Raw genomic sequence first — 17,749 nt, 5'->3', positions numbered from 1 at the left:
GTCGATATAACTGCTAAAAACGCATGCACTGAAGGAAAGTCTCGTTTAAATTATCTTCTGAAAATTTTTATGATGACATAACAAAAAAAATTAATGATGAACTGACTCTTTGGAGGGATCAACATAAAACTATTCTTGGTACATTACACTGGAATATTTTTGCCAACAAAAAGGACAAACCTTGTCACTTTCTTCAGAACTGGTCGAAGAGGGAGGTGATCCTACATTTTAGATTACTTTCTCGCACGGCTTTAACGCCTTATAAACTTTACCAAATCAAAAAAGGAGACGTTTCATTGTTAGTGCGATAAAGGCATCGGGACTATCAACCATTTCTTATTTGAATGTGAATTAAATCAATTATAAAGAGATAATGAAACAATTTCATAAAATTCATGGTTTTGCGCCTTTATCATATAAATACATACTAGGCACTTGCAACTGGACAACTATACAACTATTATTATACCACATTGACTTGATCCCTAGTCTTCCGTTGCAAGCGCTGCTATGGTCTGAAGGAATTCCATTCACTTTCTCTCGCTAGCAACAGCTCAACTCTTATTGGCTCAACACAAGGGTGTGTGAGGGTGTCAGCTTTAGTTCGTATTTTTGCTACGGCTCAAGACATTTTGGCAGCACAATAATTCTTAAATATCTGATAGCAACTGGAATCATTTTATAAGTTATTGATAGCACTCTGTGAACAAAGCAAATAAAAACATGAAGAAAAATCATTAATTCCATAACTACAAGCAAAATGGTTATACCTATATTATTCTTAATATTCCTTAAGATTACACTTCGATAATCCAGCAGAGGAATATCATAAACATATCTAAAATATTCCTAGTTAAAAGCTTGTTACAAAAAAAAAAAAAAAAAAAAAGAACGAGATTCTTACTCATTTTTCAGGTGGTCTCAACTTAATAATTCAAAAGAGGACTTTCTATAGTAACAACTTACAGCCTTCAAGAAGTAATATATATAAAAAAAGAAATAACCTCAAATCTTAGTATCGTTAGACAAGAAGTCTAAGCATAATTTGGACAATGGTAATTTTAACAAAGCAAATCACAATCTCTGCAGAAATCATAATTCAAATTCTCTTAAGCAAATTCGACATATATTTCTATCGTCTGTGACTTTTCAAATGGTTGAATTTTCTTGAATATACCCATAATATTTGAAGTTCTGAATTATTAGCACATTGGAACAATGTCCGATTCACCAGTTGAGCCATAAAACAAATGAAGTACGAAAAAGCGTACTAAGCTCTTTGTCTGAAGGAGGCGTGTATCTGTTCTGCCGGTATAAAAGGGTTGAATTGTTAACAATAAAGTGAATGATGGATGTTACAAGTGCAGCCGATGGTTCAAATGAATCAGAAAAAAATGATGGAACAGAACTTGTGCTAGAATGTGATGTTAAAATATTAACTGATCGCAATGCTCTTTCACCGAAGAGATCAGAAGTGTTTTTCAACAAAGAACTGAACCTAAGCAGGTTTTTTTTACTTTTGTCAGTTTAGTACTGTAAAAATATAGGACATAGTATGGTAAAAGTGCAGAGAAATATTTAAAATTTCAAATACAAATCTGTCTTCAGTAGATATGGTTACACGAGGGATTTTCGTGACACTGGGAGTAGGGACAGGATAAAGCGATAGAGTGCGTAGTCAGACGTAAAAGATCAACAATAGGGATCTGAAATAGGGTTTCCAACTAGACGGTTTTTCACGGCCTGGCCGGAAATATTGCTGTTATTTTCATTAAAGCCGGGGATATAGTATACATGAAGCTGCATCAGTTCCCGAAGGAGCAGGACGCTCATACTTTTAGGGATTATTCATTGAGTATGTACCAACTTACAAAGGGGGTAACAAAGCGACTTTTATTTACTTATCGAATGATACGAAAATAAAAAAAAACGTACCTGTACTTTATATTTGCATGTGTAGTGCCCTTGTAGTCTATCTATTACTGTGTGTGTGTAGGGGGGGGGGGATTTAACGCATATCGCATGTCTTGTGCACATGGATACTTCTTACTATTGCACTACATAGAAAATTTATGGCATTTCATGTAGAAGTGGTAATAGAACACAGAAGAAACACAGATCAGGGGGTTCTCATGTATACTATTATCACACCGTTCACCACTTATCAACTATTAATATATTTTGTTCACCTGTTTAGATAATTTTAGAGATCACAGGGACACTCCTATCGTCGAAAATTTGAAATTTACGGACTATGTTTAGTACAAGGGGTCCAAAAAAAAAGGAAGAAACACAAAATTTACAGGAGAAATGAATGATGCAAGTACTTAGACGTAACATAACGTAACTAAATCTAAACTAACCTAAGCTAACCTGAACTAACCTAATATTGGTAGAAATAAGCGAAATTCTATCATTTTTTGGAAAATTGGAAAATTATTATAGTAGGGACCCTTACACTAATATAACATAAACTAAACTCACCTAAACTGACCTAACCTACCCTAAACTAACCGATTGTGAACAGAAATTACCATTTTTTTTTTTTTTTTTTTTTTTTGAGAGAAAAGAGCTAAACTTCTTATGCTAAACATAGGCCAAATTTACTTATAAGGAATTTTATACATTTATTGATAGTGAAAAAGGGTTTCTTAAAGCAATTTCCGGCATTTATTCCGAAAGTTGGTCGTCCGCCTAGCTGTTGGCTAAAAGCGTAATAATTGGTTCCTTTCTGTATCAAAGTTTAATATTTAATTCACATAGTATTACCGAGCGATCGTTAGCGAGTGAAGGCGGGTTAGTGCCCCGCATGGCACATTGTTTTCTGCCTTTATTACAGCTAAATAGAAAGGGGGACCTGTGTTCTAGAACCTTGCTGCCATGTTGGTTATGATACTTACCATTACATTCAAAAGTAGGACTATAACTTTCTTCACGTTTGTTTACAGTTATTCGCTTACTGCATTTTCTACAATTTTTTTTTTTTTTTTTTTTTTTTTTTTTTTTTTTTTTTTAAAGATTTATTAAGTCAGGACTTTTACTATGTTTTAATAGATTTTCCTGAGTGTCACAAGCCATGTTTGCAAACCAAATGCTCATTACATTCACATAATCCTACCATGAGGTAACCTTGCGCCAAGTAGGTCCCTGCGCTTACCAAATAGGTCCGTGTTTAGAAGCATTTATATAAGAAAATAAACACAACTTTCGTTCTCCTTATACATTATCAAGCACACAAACAAGCAAATTATTCATTTCTTCCTGGTAAATTTTCCTAGAAACAGACGACCAACTTTGAAATTTAACCTCAAATTTCCTGTAGTTGAAGTATAAATTTAAAGAATAATTTTCATTTTCCAAATCCAAAATTGTTACGTAAGGATTAATATACGTTTGTTCATCTGTTTCGATAGTTTTAAAGAAGTGGCAGTTACTGATAAATACAATAAGATTATCAATATCGATTTCAGTATCTCATTTTTAGCACAATGTATCTATTAAGTTTATTAGTGAATGTACTAAGGATATGTAGAATATAGGTACTAATGCACTTTTGTTCACGATAACACTTTTCCTTCCCATGGATGGGTCCGAGCAGACTTCACAGAGAATTTTAAGATGTGCCGGATTTTTTTATTTTCCAGAGTTGGCAACTCTAGTCTGAAAGCTTAGGGGCGGTTGGAATTCAAGTTTAAACTTTTGTATTTTGCGCACTAATTCAGCACCGACGTTGTGGAAAATGGTGCAAATTTACAAACTGGAACCATACATAAATTCATGGTTTTGGTGTGCTTTCCAAGGTATGGGCTACACATGAATTCATAATTTACATCCTTTGATGAGGAAATGTACTCCTAGTACCTTATAAATTATTTCTTGTTGAGGCATATCTAGGTAGCCTTTGTGAAGATTAACTGTAGGAGGGTTTAACTGTTATGGATATAAATAGAAGGTCAAGGATATGCTATAGGAATAATGCAAAACACACCGAGAACCTGTGCTAGGTTGTCACTAAGCCATTACTCCAGCAGGCGGTTCTACTAAATTTTGGCACACTTCTTACATTTTCAGGTTAGGTTAGAACTTTGTGTTTCTTTTACCAGAGCATGCACTAAATGAGGAGCTCTATTACGACTTGCAGATTGACTTACGGAGGGCTCCTAGTATAAAAAGTGTGTGGACGTATGGCATAAAAACTACAGTGCATAAAACACGAACCGACTTGTGCTAGGTGGCCACTAAAAAGCAGGAATGCTATCTAATCCTTTTAAACATTGCGTCCGGAAATATGCCATAAAAACTAGTTTAAAATCACAAACCAACCTCAGCTAGGTGTTTACTAAAAAGACCGAATGCTATCTAACCGAGTCAGGGCAGGAGCGCGAGTGGTATGAGAGAGCATGCACGTCAGCGATGGTGAGTATGTGAGTAAACGAGGTTGTCGCTAAAAACACTAGATTGTCTCTTCTAATTTTGCACCAATATACTAAATAATAATAACAGTACATTCTGTATCGACAATTCTTTGTGTCTTTGAAGAAAAACACTTTCTTTCACTGCGGAGTTTTGCTAATAACATTTCACAACTACGGTCTTTGAATGCTGTAATTAATTTCCTCATTACTCCGTAATGTCTGACGTCAAGCATGCCTCCCCTCAAAATAGTACCAACAACATGCAGCTTGTAGCACTTGAAAATACCACATTACGCTTCTTTTGTTAACATGAATTTCATGAAAAATAACCAATTCACCTTTTCTTTCCTGTAAGTATTTTTTACATTTTTGGACCTACTCACCGGCTCCAAATTGAGTTTTTTTTTTTTTTTTTTTTTTTTTTTTTTTTTTTTTTTTTTTAAAGATAATTTCAAGATACGTAATTGAGGTTTCCGGGTAGTAAGGAAGAGTTCAACAAAAAATATGTGCAATCAGAGTGTTCAGAAATTACATTTGAGGTGTTCTAATGGTAATACCTAACTGCTCTATGGCAGCCAGTTCTCATGGCTATATGGCTATATGTACAGAGTGGCTCAAGAGTAGATATACAGACCTGCATCTATCAAGCATGACATTTTAATTGATTAAGATAAAGAATTTATTTGCTTCGATTTGCTCCAAGCTTAAGGTATAAGTGAAAATAAATTAAGAACAGTTAAGGAAGAAACTAAGTCAATACCTGTATGGATAACAGTAAGTAAATGATATAAAATGTCATAACCGATCAGCATGGGACTGTAGGCCTATACCTACTTTTGGGCCACTGTATAGTTTGTGGAAGTTAGAGCACATAAAATATTTTCCTGTTATAAATGAATATTTGAGAGAAGTGTCTCATCTTCATTCCATTGTATTTTGTATGGAAAAATTATGATTTAGATTAGTTATATATTATACTAACCTAGGAATACAAAAAAGTTAGTAAGTTTTTTTATCTTGTAAAATGTATTCCATACATTCTATTAGTCAATATACAGTGGTTGTTTGGTTTTCTGGAGTTATGAAGAATGATGGGCTGTTTATTGCTGGATAGTATAAGATGTAAATCTAAAAAGACAAAGGCATCCTGCTTTTATCATTTTTGTGCTAAATTATAACACATACTGTTTTAAGGCTGCTTTTGTCCCTTTCTTGGTATATCTTATTCCACTACGCTGTTAAACTTACGACAGGATGGGTTATAAGTCGAATAAAATACCTTTAAGTCAAAAGCTATGCCATTTTATTTCACACTTTCAAGTTGTGATGGACAAAATTGCTAAAATATTTCTTTTGAAAACCCTGTCTAGTTAGAAAAGCGTTTCACAAATATTAGATCTACTGTAAATATACAAGTGCGTGTCTTTACATATAATTTCGGTCATGTGCAGTATTTTGAGTGGGGCCTTTCCTTCACTTTACAATGTGATTTTCATCCACCGTCGCAGTCTTTCTGTATCAGCCTTTCAGAAGAATCTGTGAAGTGTTTTTAGGGTGTGTATTTGAGACATTGGTATATAGCACTTTCGAGGGAACCTCTGAATGAAAAATATCTGCTCCGCAATAATGCCCTCAGTTTTCAGAACATCAACAGTTATCTTCTGTCCTTCGTGATCAAAGAGTGAACAAGAGCAGTGTTTTGTGCATAAATAGAAATTCCAGGCTTTGGAAGATCTTCAGTTGCCCTCTCCTTCCCATAAATTCATGCACGCACTTCCTTACAGTACAGTCGGCGAGGACAGTGCCCCCAGAAACACCCTTCAGCTGGTAGTGAATATCGACACCTTTTCCACAGCATATAGTCAAAACTTTATTAGGCACCTTTACGGTGAATTCAGTCAAGTCGAATAAAAGTACCTTTAAATCAGTCATTTCAGGTCAGTATCGAAAGAGGCTTCCCTTCACAGATGAATTCATTTTTTAAAAAATGGTTAGAAGCTTGAAACTTTGCCTTGAAGTCTCAACATAATTAACGTGTAATTATATTAATTGACTAATTAATTTATAAGCTATGATAAAACAGCAACATATTCTTTCAGTACACACCTCGTATTCCAGTTATGCTAGTAATTATGGAATGTCAAAATTATAGAAAGCACTAATATAGTTGAAGCATGTTTCCGGTAGATAAATCATTTGTGATACTTCTTTACCTAATATCGGATTTTCAAAAGAATCATTTTAACATTTTTGTCCATCATAACTTGGAAGTGTGGAATGAAGTGGCATAGGTTTTCATTTCCAGAGTGAAAAGTTCCTTCATCATGTCATAAGTTTAGCAGCGCAGCGGAACAAGATACACCGAAGAAGAATCGAGGGAAGTCTTGAAATATTTATATCTTATGAATCTAATACAAGGATGTTGAGGTAAGATGTCTTTTGTCTGTGGGTTAATTCGAATTATGTCTTCTTTCAATTAGGACGACTTTCCAGTTGCTACCTGTAGTCACTTAGATGCACATATTTATCCCGTGTAATGAATTACCTTTATATATAGTATCACCGTATTACATACATACTGTTACTACCACTTTATTTATTTGCGTAAAATAGTCCAGTAATTTGTAATTTTTCGTTCAGGAGTGTAGTGACTGCAGCCTTGGCAACGTATGTGGAAAGCGGTCGATCGGTGTTCCAGCCGGTGCGATGTCTAGATGCCATTGGAGCCACTGGAGTAGCAGGACTTACATGGAAAAAGTATTTACCTGATGAAACTACTGTCACCATAAATGATTGTCGTGATAAAGCATTCGAAAGAATTAGTACGAATGCTAAATTGAACGATTTACCTGTTACCATTCTGAAAAAAGATCCATGTGTGTTGATGCACGAACAACCTTTCAGCTTTATGTAAGTAACATTTTTAACTGATTTATTACTGAAAGTTGAAAGAAATCCCACAGGACCTGATTACGGAGTCTTTCACATATTTCCTCTTTTCTTATTAATAACGTTCAATACTCACCGGCTGCAGTACCGTATGAAATTTGCAATGTAGTTGTGATGTCATAGATTTCGTAATGGTTTAGTTGACAAACGACAGTTATTTCAAATTCATTGGTGATTGAAGGATTTGGTATATCAAGATGAAGAGATTATGATCGTGGCAAATTGGTTCTTCGGGGTTTTTTTAATTAACAGGTACAACCAGAAGGTTACATGTCTACCACATTTTGGCATCCTCTTTCAAGGCTCCTATCCACCTCGCCACTGTTCTGTAGGGCAGTGCAGATTTCCCGCAAGCCTCTTGCAGACCTTGATGACACTCTCGTGCTGTTCGACTATCACAATTCAATTTTTATCCAACTCTGTTCTTGTTTTGAAAACATCGTGACAACTACCTTGCTTTAAACCGCCTGCTAACTACCCTTGTGCATAATGTCGGAAAAGAGGGTCTATTTGATTCTGTTGCGTAGCGTCTCTAAAGCAGTGTTGCCATTATTAAAGTTCCAACTCTTTATATAGGAACCCCGAAAGTGTTTGGTTTCTAATTAAGAAGAGATTTTTACTGAACACTTTTTCTGCCGATCATTAAGCATCAATTATACAGCATAATTATTTAGTTATTCAAAGGTTTATATCGATTCCAAGGGGAGAACTTCAGATCTGGTTCGAAAAGGCAATTTAGCTGAGATTACCATACTTCCAAAAAAAAAAAAAAAAAAAAAAAATCGAATGATTGGTGCTTGAGAATACTTCACAGTTCCCAAAAATATGCTACATCTTCTGATTTGGAATCTACACAAATTACAGTCATCTGAAATCCTGATATCCAGGGCCGTCATATCTGATATTGAAGGGTATATTTAAGTGCTGCAGAATCTTTTGTCGACGCTTGTAGTACAAATTGTCGAACAGCTCTGTGCACTAAACAAACGTAAGACACATACTCATTGCGGCTAACACTTCTGATTCTCAGTCGGGGTTGCTTGACTCAGATGCAAGCTCTAGTAATGGTTCGAACTTTAAACCCTAAATCCATTCTTAGGAACGGTAAACCCCAACCAACTAGCCAAACAAGGCTTCCAGCAACAGATTTCTTCTAGGTTGTAGATGGATACATGTCGAACGGGATGAAGACTTGACTTCAGTTCCATTCCTTGTATAATATTTTGCCGTTTTTAGTACGATTCTTTACATTTAAATAAATTTATACCAAAGTTATATAACTTTAAATTGGAATCTCTCATCATGCGACGTTTTCAACAAGAAAAGTTAAAAAAGGTAATACTTGATTCGTCAATGAGAGAGAATTAAAAATAAAACATTGAACTCTCGCGGAAACAATAAACAAATTACCGTTAAACATATATGACGACAGAATAGCGAGATCAATTATCAGTCTCAGTGTAACGTAATCGAAGTTCGGAGACAGATAACAGAAATTGTGTGTAAAAGATTTGATATTTTACATCTTCGTAGTGCTTGTGTATTGCGTTGTTTTTTCCTTTAACCCTACATTAAGTTTATATTGCTTAATTCTTTGTACCATTCTCTTTATTATCCGTGTGTACGACTTTATGTATACTTCTTTCTCACCTCTTTTACTCTCGCTATCTCAAGAACTTTGTTATCCTCTTCAGTACCTCCTTACAAATTCTTTTCTAATTATTTTTTTTTCTTGTTTCATACATTTCATTCCGTGCGATCTCCTACTTTTTTTTTTTTTTGCGTTCCTTTCCTGTTTTTTTTTCTTTATCCTCCTTTCCAGAATATACTTATTCTTTCTTCTCACTCTTCCAATCCCTTTTGTTATTTCTTCTTTTATATTTTCCTGCTGTACATTCTTTTGACATCAGTGCATTATGCACTTTCCCTTCTGACTTTTTTTATTGTCCTAATCCAAAGAGTTGAATTTGCTGTTCTGCTTTCTCCACTTCCAGTTTTATTTTTGTTACATCTTGTACTTCTTTTGTAAATTTTTTCAGTCTCCTTGTCTCTCTCCAGATTTTGTCTTTTTATTAAATTTATTGTATTTGTTACAAGTTTCTTGTGAACCTGTCACTAGGTTTATGTCTATTATTTCAGATATATTGATTGCTTCGGAGCAGCTGGTATGTATATGGATTCTGCATTCAGGAACCTTCCAAAAAACGGAGTTCTAGCATTATCTATCTCTGAAGATGCTGCATTGTACGGCAAGTCGCCAGAGATTGCCTTAAGGAGTTATGGAGGATATATGATCAAAACATTTTATTCTAAAGAATTAGCAGTTCGCTTAGTAGTGTCAGCATTAGCGAGGTAAATATGGAGTTGTGTATGTACAGAAACTTCCCTGATTACAAATATCAATTGCATGGAAACTATTAGTGCCAGAGAATAACGGTTTGTGGCATCTTGAAGAGCAACTCAAACTTTTTTTTCTATATATGCACTTCTATATTGGCCCCGTTATAGCTCTCAGAATGTCCAGTCGATATTATATCCCCCGCCATGTGTTATGTAGCATGTCCGGTGTGATCGAATTGATGATTTCTTCAAGTTTGTGACGAAGAGCAGAATATCACGTACAGGTGTGGCGTAGACTCTTATCTTTGACATATTCCCATAGGAGTTATGTCGGGAAATCGCGGTGGTCAAGGAGTGGGTCCATCGCTTCCAATCCATTACTGTGGAAACGTTCGGTCTAAAGCCCTACGAACATCTAAACACCAGTGTGGTGGGGCACCATCCTGTTGGAATATCATGTTTGGTTGCAAAGGGAGTAGCTGTGGAAAAGCAGTGTTCAAACATGTTCAGATAAACGGGACCAGTTATTGTGTGCTCCATGAAGAAAAATGGTCCGATAATTCTGTCGCGTCGCAAAGCACACCACACATTCACTTTCTCGCTATCTCTGATATCTTCACGAACAACGCACAGGGGTTCGGAACCCCAAATGCGCACATTGTGACGATTCACCTTGCCTGATGTGTGGAAGGTTGCCTCATCACTGAAAATCACCCTCCCCAAGAAATCGGGATCATCCTCGATCCGTTCCAGAATCTCCATTGCAAACCTGGTTCGTTTTGGTAGGTCATCGGGCTGTAGCGCCTGAACGATTTGCACCTTATATGCATACAAACGCAGTCTTTTATGGAGCACCTTATGCACTGTTGAACGTGATGTTCAGCTCGCATGACGCTCTGCGAACTGACTTTGTTGGACTTGAAGGCCTCCCTGACCCATCCCAGTTTCCTCAAACGTTCTTGCTTTGCCCGAGCCAGGCTGTCAATTGACACTCCCCGTGGCTAAAAACTTCTCAAACCATGTTTTAGTGGCTTGACGTCTGGTGGGTCCCGTTGGTACTTTCGTCTGAAGTTCCTTTGCACGGTAATTGGTGATTTAATCTCAGCTAACCACACCACACACTGCTCGCTCTCTCTCTCTCTCTTTTGTGCTGTTGTCATCTTTGTTCATGAACACCTGAAACAAATAACAACAATTAATAATCAACAACAAAAAACTGTTTGAGTTGCTCTTCAAGATGCCGCAAACCGTTATTCCCTGTTACTAATAGCTTCCATGCAATTAATATTTGTAATCAGGGATGTTTCATGTGGACATCCTGTATTTTTAACACTCAATTTATATGAATAGTTTTTTTTTTTTTTAATAACATATCTGGGGAAGATCGATCAACTTACTGCTGTATTTATCGTAATTACGTTACTTCGTTGTGGTCTTACTGTTGCGTTTGGTACAGCTATCAGGTTAAACAACAGAAATGATTGATTTGAAGTCAGAAAAACATTTCTCAATAAAATCAAGATATTTCCTCATTGGGGTTTGATATCTGTTGCAAGTCGTCGTCCTGAAAATAGAAATTAACCAAATCTAACAACATTAGTGAAAGAGAGTCAGTCGTTGGAGAAACAAAAATGTCAGTCAAAAAGTAACTCACAATTTACTGTAGCTTAGTAGTGGTAACCACTAGAGAATATATTGTAGCTAGAAGCATCGGTCTTTTACTACGCATGTAGTAAATGTACACAGAAATGTATATATTATGATTAAATGTTTATTATTAAACAATAGTTTCCGTCTACCTGTAGCATAATACTTATGTAACCGGTATAGTTAATTTATTCAAGTACAATTTAGTAATATTGGCATGGTTAAGATCATCGAGTATTTCTCCTTTCCCCGCTTGGGTGAATCAGCAGAGAAAAACAAAGAAAATCTTAATTGAATATGAGGTGTACTCCTCGTTTATTTAGTATTTATATTTTGTTACAAGGATTACAGTACTCCGTAGCCTAATATGGTGTGCCTTTGGAACGTCTTGTAGTAAATGAATAGAATACTCACGATGCTGTTCCTTTAAAATATACTTCAGAAGTCCGTGGGCCCCTTCTTCAGTCAAACGTCGAAAAGGAGAAACAGACAAGACACAAAATTTCAGATCTGAATTCAGTAGCCACATCAGTGTGTTTGTTCACTTTTCTTTTTTCCAAGGACAAGCAAGATAAAGGCCAAATGCTTATGTCCAAACTAAAATATTTGGTAGCATGTGGCGACCTGGCGGTCTGAAATTCCGCGTCCTGGAGGTAGGTGTCGATGGATTCATAACAAGATATGTCTATCTCTAACAAAAAGTGCTGACTTTGAAGTACCTCAGTTATTGTCACAAAGAAACACTGTACATTCTCTTTAAAAAACCGCAAACAGTGTGTATAATTTACAAAATTTGATATACAGGGAGATAAAAAAAATTAAACCGACAAACGTCGGAAGGTGATGCGTAACACCAAAAATTGTATCAATGCGCTTAGTTTATACACATGAGAGAACTTCAGGAGAGAGGGATTCAGAATGTATCAGTTGAGCTATATTAACGGTTATCATATTTCAGTTGAAGGAAAGCAGAACCATAGATTACAATAGTGCTTAAAGCGTCGATGAAGAGACACTGCAGAAGGGATTCCACAAAGGACATGAGGGAGTCGAATAAGTGCAAAGTAGCGTAGGAATTTAACAGTTTAAGTGTATGGTTGCATACAAAGAGTAAGAACGGAAACAATTAAACCTACAATTGAGAGATTTTAATGGAAACAAATTATTTTGTGAACCTTGTGTTTTTGAATAAAGCTATTAATGACAAAATCCAAATTCTTGTCTTGGTTACCTTAATTCATATTCAGAGATGTATTTTTAGTTCTAACCAAAATATACAGAATGCAAATATGTCTCTTATATAGTATTTGTTACTTGAATTGATCGATATGTACTTCCGTTGTACGTGTCTGACAAAGGGAGCTACTGACTTCTAAAATATTTCGAGAGTAAATTTTGAAGCCATCAGAACTATTTTATTTATTTAATCCTAACTTTTTATTTATTTATTTTTTTCTTTAGGGCAGCAGCACGTTACAACAAAGGGATCCGCGTTCTTTGCTGTGTAGTATTTAAAGTTTCTTTTTTGATTATTATCCAGTCGGTACGAGGACCAACAAACGCAAATGAATGTTTACAAAATATACGGAAACTAATTCACTGTAACATGTGTGAAGATAGAGCATTTTGCCCAAGTACAGTATATCCTATAGGTAAGTAGCAAATATCAAAAGTAAATTTCCCATTGATAAAATAAGTTAAGTCTTGCCCAGTGTTACATAGATTATTGGAAAAATACAGCGTGTACATAAAAATACTATCATAATTTTAACTACGATAGTATTGCTTTGGATAATCGTATTTAAATGAAATTGGTTCTATTTGAAAGAAAAACTCAAATATTTTTTACTATACCTCATAGACATTGAATGTGGGCCCCACGAGTGGCGATGCAGACATCAAGATGATATTCCCATTCACGCCACACACGCTCCAACATATCTGATGAAATGGACTGGATGGCAGCACTGATACGAACTTGCACTTCTTGCAGGTTTTGAGGCAATGGGAGTAAATAGACACAATCCTTTACGTAACCCCATAAAAAGAAGTTACAGACCATCAAGTCAGGCGACCTCGGCAGCCACTTGTAGAAGACATTATCATCATTTCGGCACGTCCAATCCTTCCTGGAAGCCGCTCATTCAGATGTTCTTGAACATGTAAATGCCAGTGAGGAGATGCTCCACCTTGGAAGTAATTGTCTTCTTCTTCTTACAGTTGTGAAAATAACCAATTAATGAGCATGTAAACACAACTCTGCTCACCAATTAATGAGCACAAAGTAAATATGAGTGAATTTGCTTTTGCTCTGTTTGATCCCATCCACTATTGACATTGTTGTCGATTGTTGACATGCACAAAAATATTTGAGTTTTTCTTTCAAACGTGACCAATTTCATTTAAATACGATTATCCAAAGCGACGTAAGTATGATAGTATTTTTATGGACACCCAGTACTTTTTAATTCAGACAGTCGTAAAGATCTTTGTTCGTGATTGACTTGATAGAATTGTTGATAATGATATGTTCCTATTTTAATATATTCTTGAGAAGCAGAAGAGGACATCTATTAAGGTTGCATCCAACGACCAGAAGAAGAAAGGAAAAAAAAAAAAAAAAAAAAAACGCACAGAAGATATTGACTTGAGCAAAATAGTTTGTCAGATTGTTTTCTTGGTGTTAAACTTACAACCATGTGTTAACTACGCAAGCCCTTTAGTTCAAAAATTTCATTAAGTGAATCCCACCAGGTAAATTTTCTTTTCCTAATAACTAACGAATGGAAAGTAGAATTTGTATGTAGTGTTCTATACATTAAAGAGAAGGCAATGTAATTTAACTTAATACAAAGCGACGTATACTCCCCTTGATTATTGCATTGATTTCTATATACTCGTATTATTGATTTCAGATAACTCGCTTGGATCTCGCTTTAAGTAGAAAGTTCTACTCATATAATCTTGGTACTGAATAGGAACTTTAAACTTCAGTCAATTCAATGACTGTACTTTTTGTATTTATGAAGATACAGAATAAAAAGAGAGTCTGTTGTCGCTGATTTCAGAATATTATGAATGCGAACTTTGAGTTAGTGTATCATGGACAATGGTAGCACTAGTACTGACTACATCGTAAATTCTCTTCATGCTTTTCTGTCACACTAGGAAGGAATTATGTTGTGATCGTTGAATTAACACTGAACCACTCCTAAAACTTTCGTATATTCCTTGGGCCCTTGTTGGACTTCAAAACCTTTCTTCTTATCTGATCTTTTTTTTTCTTCTTTCTTTTTCCCCCAACGAATCATCTTTTGGGCAGCTGTTGGTACATTTGGGTACCCTGGCAGCAAGTCTCATAGAATGTTCGTAACTTATGTCAATACGATTTTTTTCTTTATCCTCTAAATGTATAATCGCTGTAACTTGATAAAACACAAAAATACATGCATTTATAATCGGATTAATTATTTTGAGTTACCTCGTATTATGAGTTAAATGCAACTATACAAAAAACTAATATTGACTCTCGCATATACTGTAGAAGCTTATGTGTTGAAAATAAATAAATGAAAACTAAAATAAAATCTGATGCGCTTCTCTTTTGAAAGGTCTTTGTACCCAGCCGTAGATAGGATATTCTAATATAATCCCAATAAAGATGTGAGAAGAAAAATTAGTTTTGTCTTTAAAAGTAATATTATATCGACAGTGTAAGTATTTTTAAAAAGAAAACAACAGAGACCAGATTTATTCCTCATAACAGTACCTATTTTACTTGATTATTTTTAGAAATACGAGGATATTTGCCTTTTTTTTTTTTTTTTTTTCTGAAGGGAAACTTGAAATGCAATATACCGTTACCTTTAATCCTTACATTTCAGAAACTTTGTTTATATGACTTTACTGTTACTTTCAGTTGTTGTTCTCTATAATCTTTTCTTATATTCTTTACAGAAAAACCTCATTCACTTCTTGGATGCAGCTGCCATTCTAATTTGCCGGGAAAACTTGCTACGGAACTTGGTCCAGTATGGGCTGGAGACATTTTCTGCAAGAACTTTATCTGTGATATGATCAAACAATGTGAAAAGTTTTCGTGGGCGAAACGTACCGCGGCATTGCTTGAACAGATTCTTTTGGAAGCTTTATGTCCCAAAGGAGACATCCCCTTCAAAATGCTCGTATCGAGTATTAAATCTACAAAAGAGAATAAGACTGATGAACTGGTGGAGAACCCTACAAAGAAGCCTAAGTTAGAGTGTCAGAGTGAATCCGAGGAAAATAATCATTCGACTCAAAGTGTTAGTTTGCAGGATGGTCTTAGTACGCCAGCCTTTTATTTTAATTTGCATCGACACAGTCCCAAAGGACCGCGATTGTTAAGAGCAGATAAAGTAGTGCAGTACCTTCATCAGGCGGGCTACCGAGCCAGTAGAACACATTTTGACCGCGAAGCTGTGAGAACCAGTGCAACTTTGACGAACTTGTTGGAGGTAATTAATCAATGCTCAGCTCAAGTGAAAGGTTAATAATAATGACAAAAATAACTGCATTAGTAATTTTTGTAATTTATTGCCAGTAACAGTGCGCGTCTGTGACGCACCTTATACATGAATGTACTAGAGAAAGATAAGAATATGATACAGTAAACCCTCCATTTAACGGACTAATAGGAGAGAAAGAATGTCCGTAAAATCGCGAATTGTGTTAGAAACACTAAAATAGGATATTACACTTGAAATTGTGATATATAAAGTACACATAAAATATTACCATGTACACTCATTTCCAAAGTTATTGTCGCATGTATACACGGAAAATAAAGTATTTTTACAGTTGACAAATTTTCTTTTGCCAATAACTCGGGAACAAATGAATTAATTTGAATCTTTTTGTTGTTATTCATAGGATAGTTATAATTTGATAACTTTCCAAAATCGGTACTGTAATAGGTTAATTTATTGTTGAGTTATAAAGAAAAGAATTTTGACAACTGAAGAATACTTTCTTTCGTGACTGTACATAAATATGTTGTTGTAGGAATATAATTTGATAACGAATTCGCCCGGTATTTCTTATAATGTTAGTGTGTGTATAATCGGCAGACATATATGCGGCAAATTTCATGTCGAAAGAGCAGTAAATAAGAACACTAAAACTTTCTTGTGCATTTAACAACATTTGTTTTACTTATTCTAATTTTCGTATTTATAATTCTTTTCCTATGAAATTTACTACAAATATACATTTCACGATTATATACTAGTATCAATATTAAAAGTACCCTGCAAAATCATTGTCATATTATATTCTTACAAAAAGACAATTATAGATATGTGACAATCATTTTGGACATGAGTGTACATGTCATACCGGTAACAAAGAGCTCTTTACTACTACGTATTAGGAGAGTGCAAAAAATAGTCTCAAGCTTCAGTTACTTTGCTTTAAAAGTTGTTTCTTACGAGCTACTGCCATATTACAATCGCATCCGTCGTCGCGTGTTTTAAAAAATCTCGTGGAAATTTTTGCCTCAAAAGTCTTTCTTGCAGCTACATTTGTTACATTCAGTCAAATTCTGTCTGTTAAATCCGAAGTCCATTAAATCGAGGATTTACTGTAATTGTGACAGAACAAGACACACACGTTCTTGTCATTTTTTTTAAGTTAAATTACAGGCAGTTAGGAGATTAGTCTTCCGATTGTTTTTTCGTACTGAGCATTCCCGTTATGTAGCAAATGTTCGAAAATATTCCTCACTTAAATTACGTAATTACATGACTCATTACTTTGACAGTACTACTATTACTATCGGCAACAAGATGTAGATTTGTCCAAATCATCAACCAATTACTTTTTGATAAATAAAAAAGTTTCAGTTCATTGTAATAAAAATTTTCACGCAAATACATTATCTCAGTGAGAAGTCTTTTAACTATTTTGTTTATCGGAGACCTATTCCAGTGCACTGTTACCTTAAGTGCATGAATACTATTACAATCAATGCTGTTACCTGTGATTTTTACTGAATTAACAAATCCAAATATACATACAGTATGGAAGTCTCTTTTTAAGGAAAACCATGTTGTTTCTGTTTACGATCGATTTAAAGTGAATTCATTCCTTACAAAATTTAGAGTTCTACTGGAGTTGACTTGGATATTTCCAATACACTACGGCGAACTTTAAAAAGGAAAGAAAAAAAAAACTAATGGAAAAATGCACAAACTAGTGTTGGAGTAGAAGAAAAAAGTTCCCAGAAGAATACTTGTTTTCTGGACGTTATTTGTTCAGAATGCCTGTCGTAATTCACATTCATTTCTTTGTGTGTGTGATGTTAACCTCCACTCACTTCTCACAGCCAACCCTTTCCTTACCTAGTTCACTGTATCCCA

At 35.1% G+C, this 17,749-nt stretch overlaps 1 protein-coding gene across 1 annotated transcript; it reads left to right on the top strand.

Annotated features, from left to right (window-relative positions):
* The first annotated feature begins 1,259 nt into the window (after positions 1-1,259).
* Positions 1,260-16,151, top strand: LOC145690085 (tRNA (guanine(27)-N(2))-dimethyltransferase-like). Its single transcript, XM_081764615.1, has 5 exons — positions 1,260-1,506; positions 7,056-7,325; positions 9,504-9,716; positions 12,813-13,003; positions 15,309-16,151. Exons 1-5 carry the CDS (start codon positions 1,346-1,348, stop codon positions 15,881-15,883), a joined length of 1,410 nt encoding a protein of 469 aa, XP_081620741.1. The 5' UTR covers positions 1,260-1,345; the 3' UTR covers positions 15,884-16,151.
* Positions 16,152-17,749: the final 1,598 nt, after the last annotated feature.

The sequence above is a fragment of the Thermobia domestica genome, chromosome 7 (genome assembly GCF_964235325.1).
Source record: "Thermobia domestica chromosome 7, izTheDome1.hap1.1, whole genome shotgun sequence".
NCBI lineage: Eukaryota > Metazoa > Arthropoda > Insecta > Zygentoma > Lepismatidae > Thermobia > Thermobia domestica.
The sequence above is the reverse complement of the archived record's forward strand: the minus strand, read 5'-3'. Positions and strand labels throughout refer to the sequence as shown.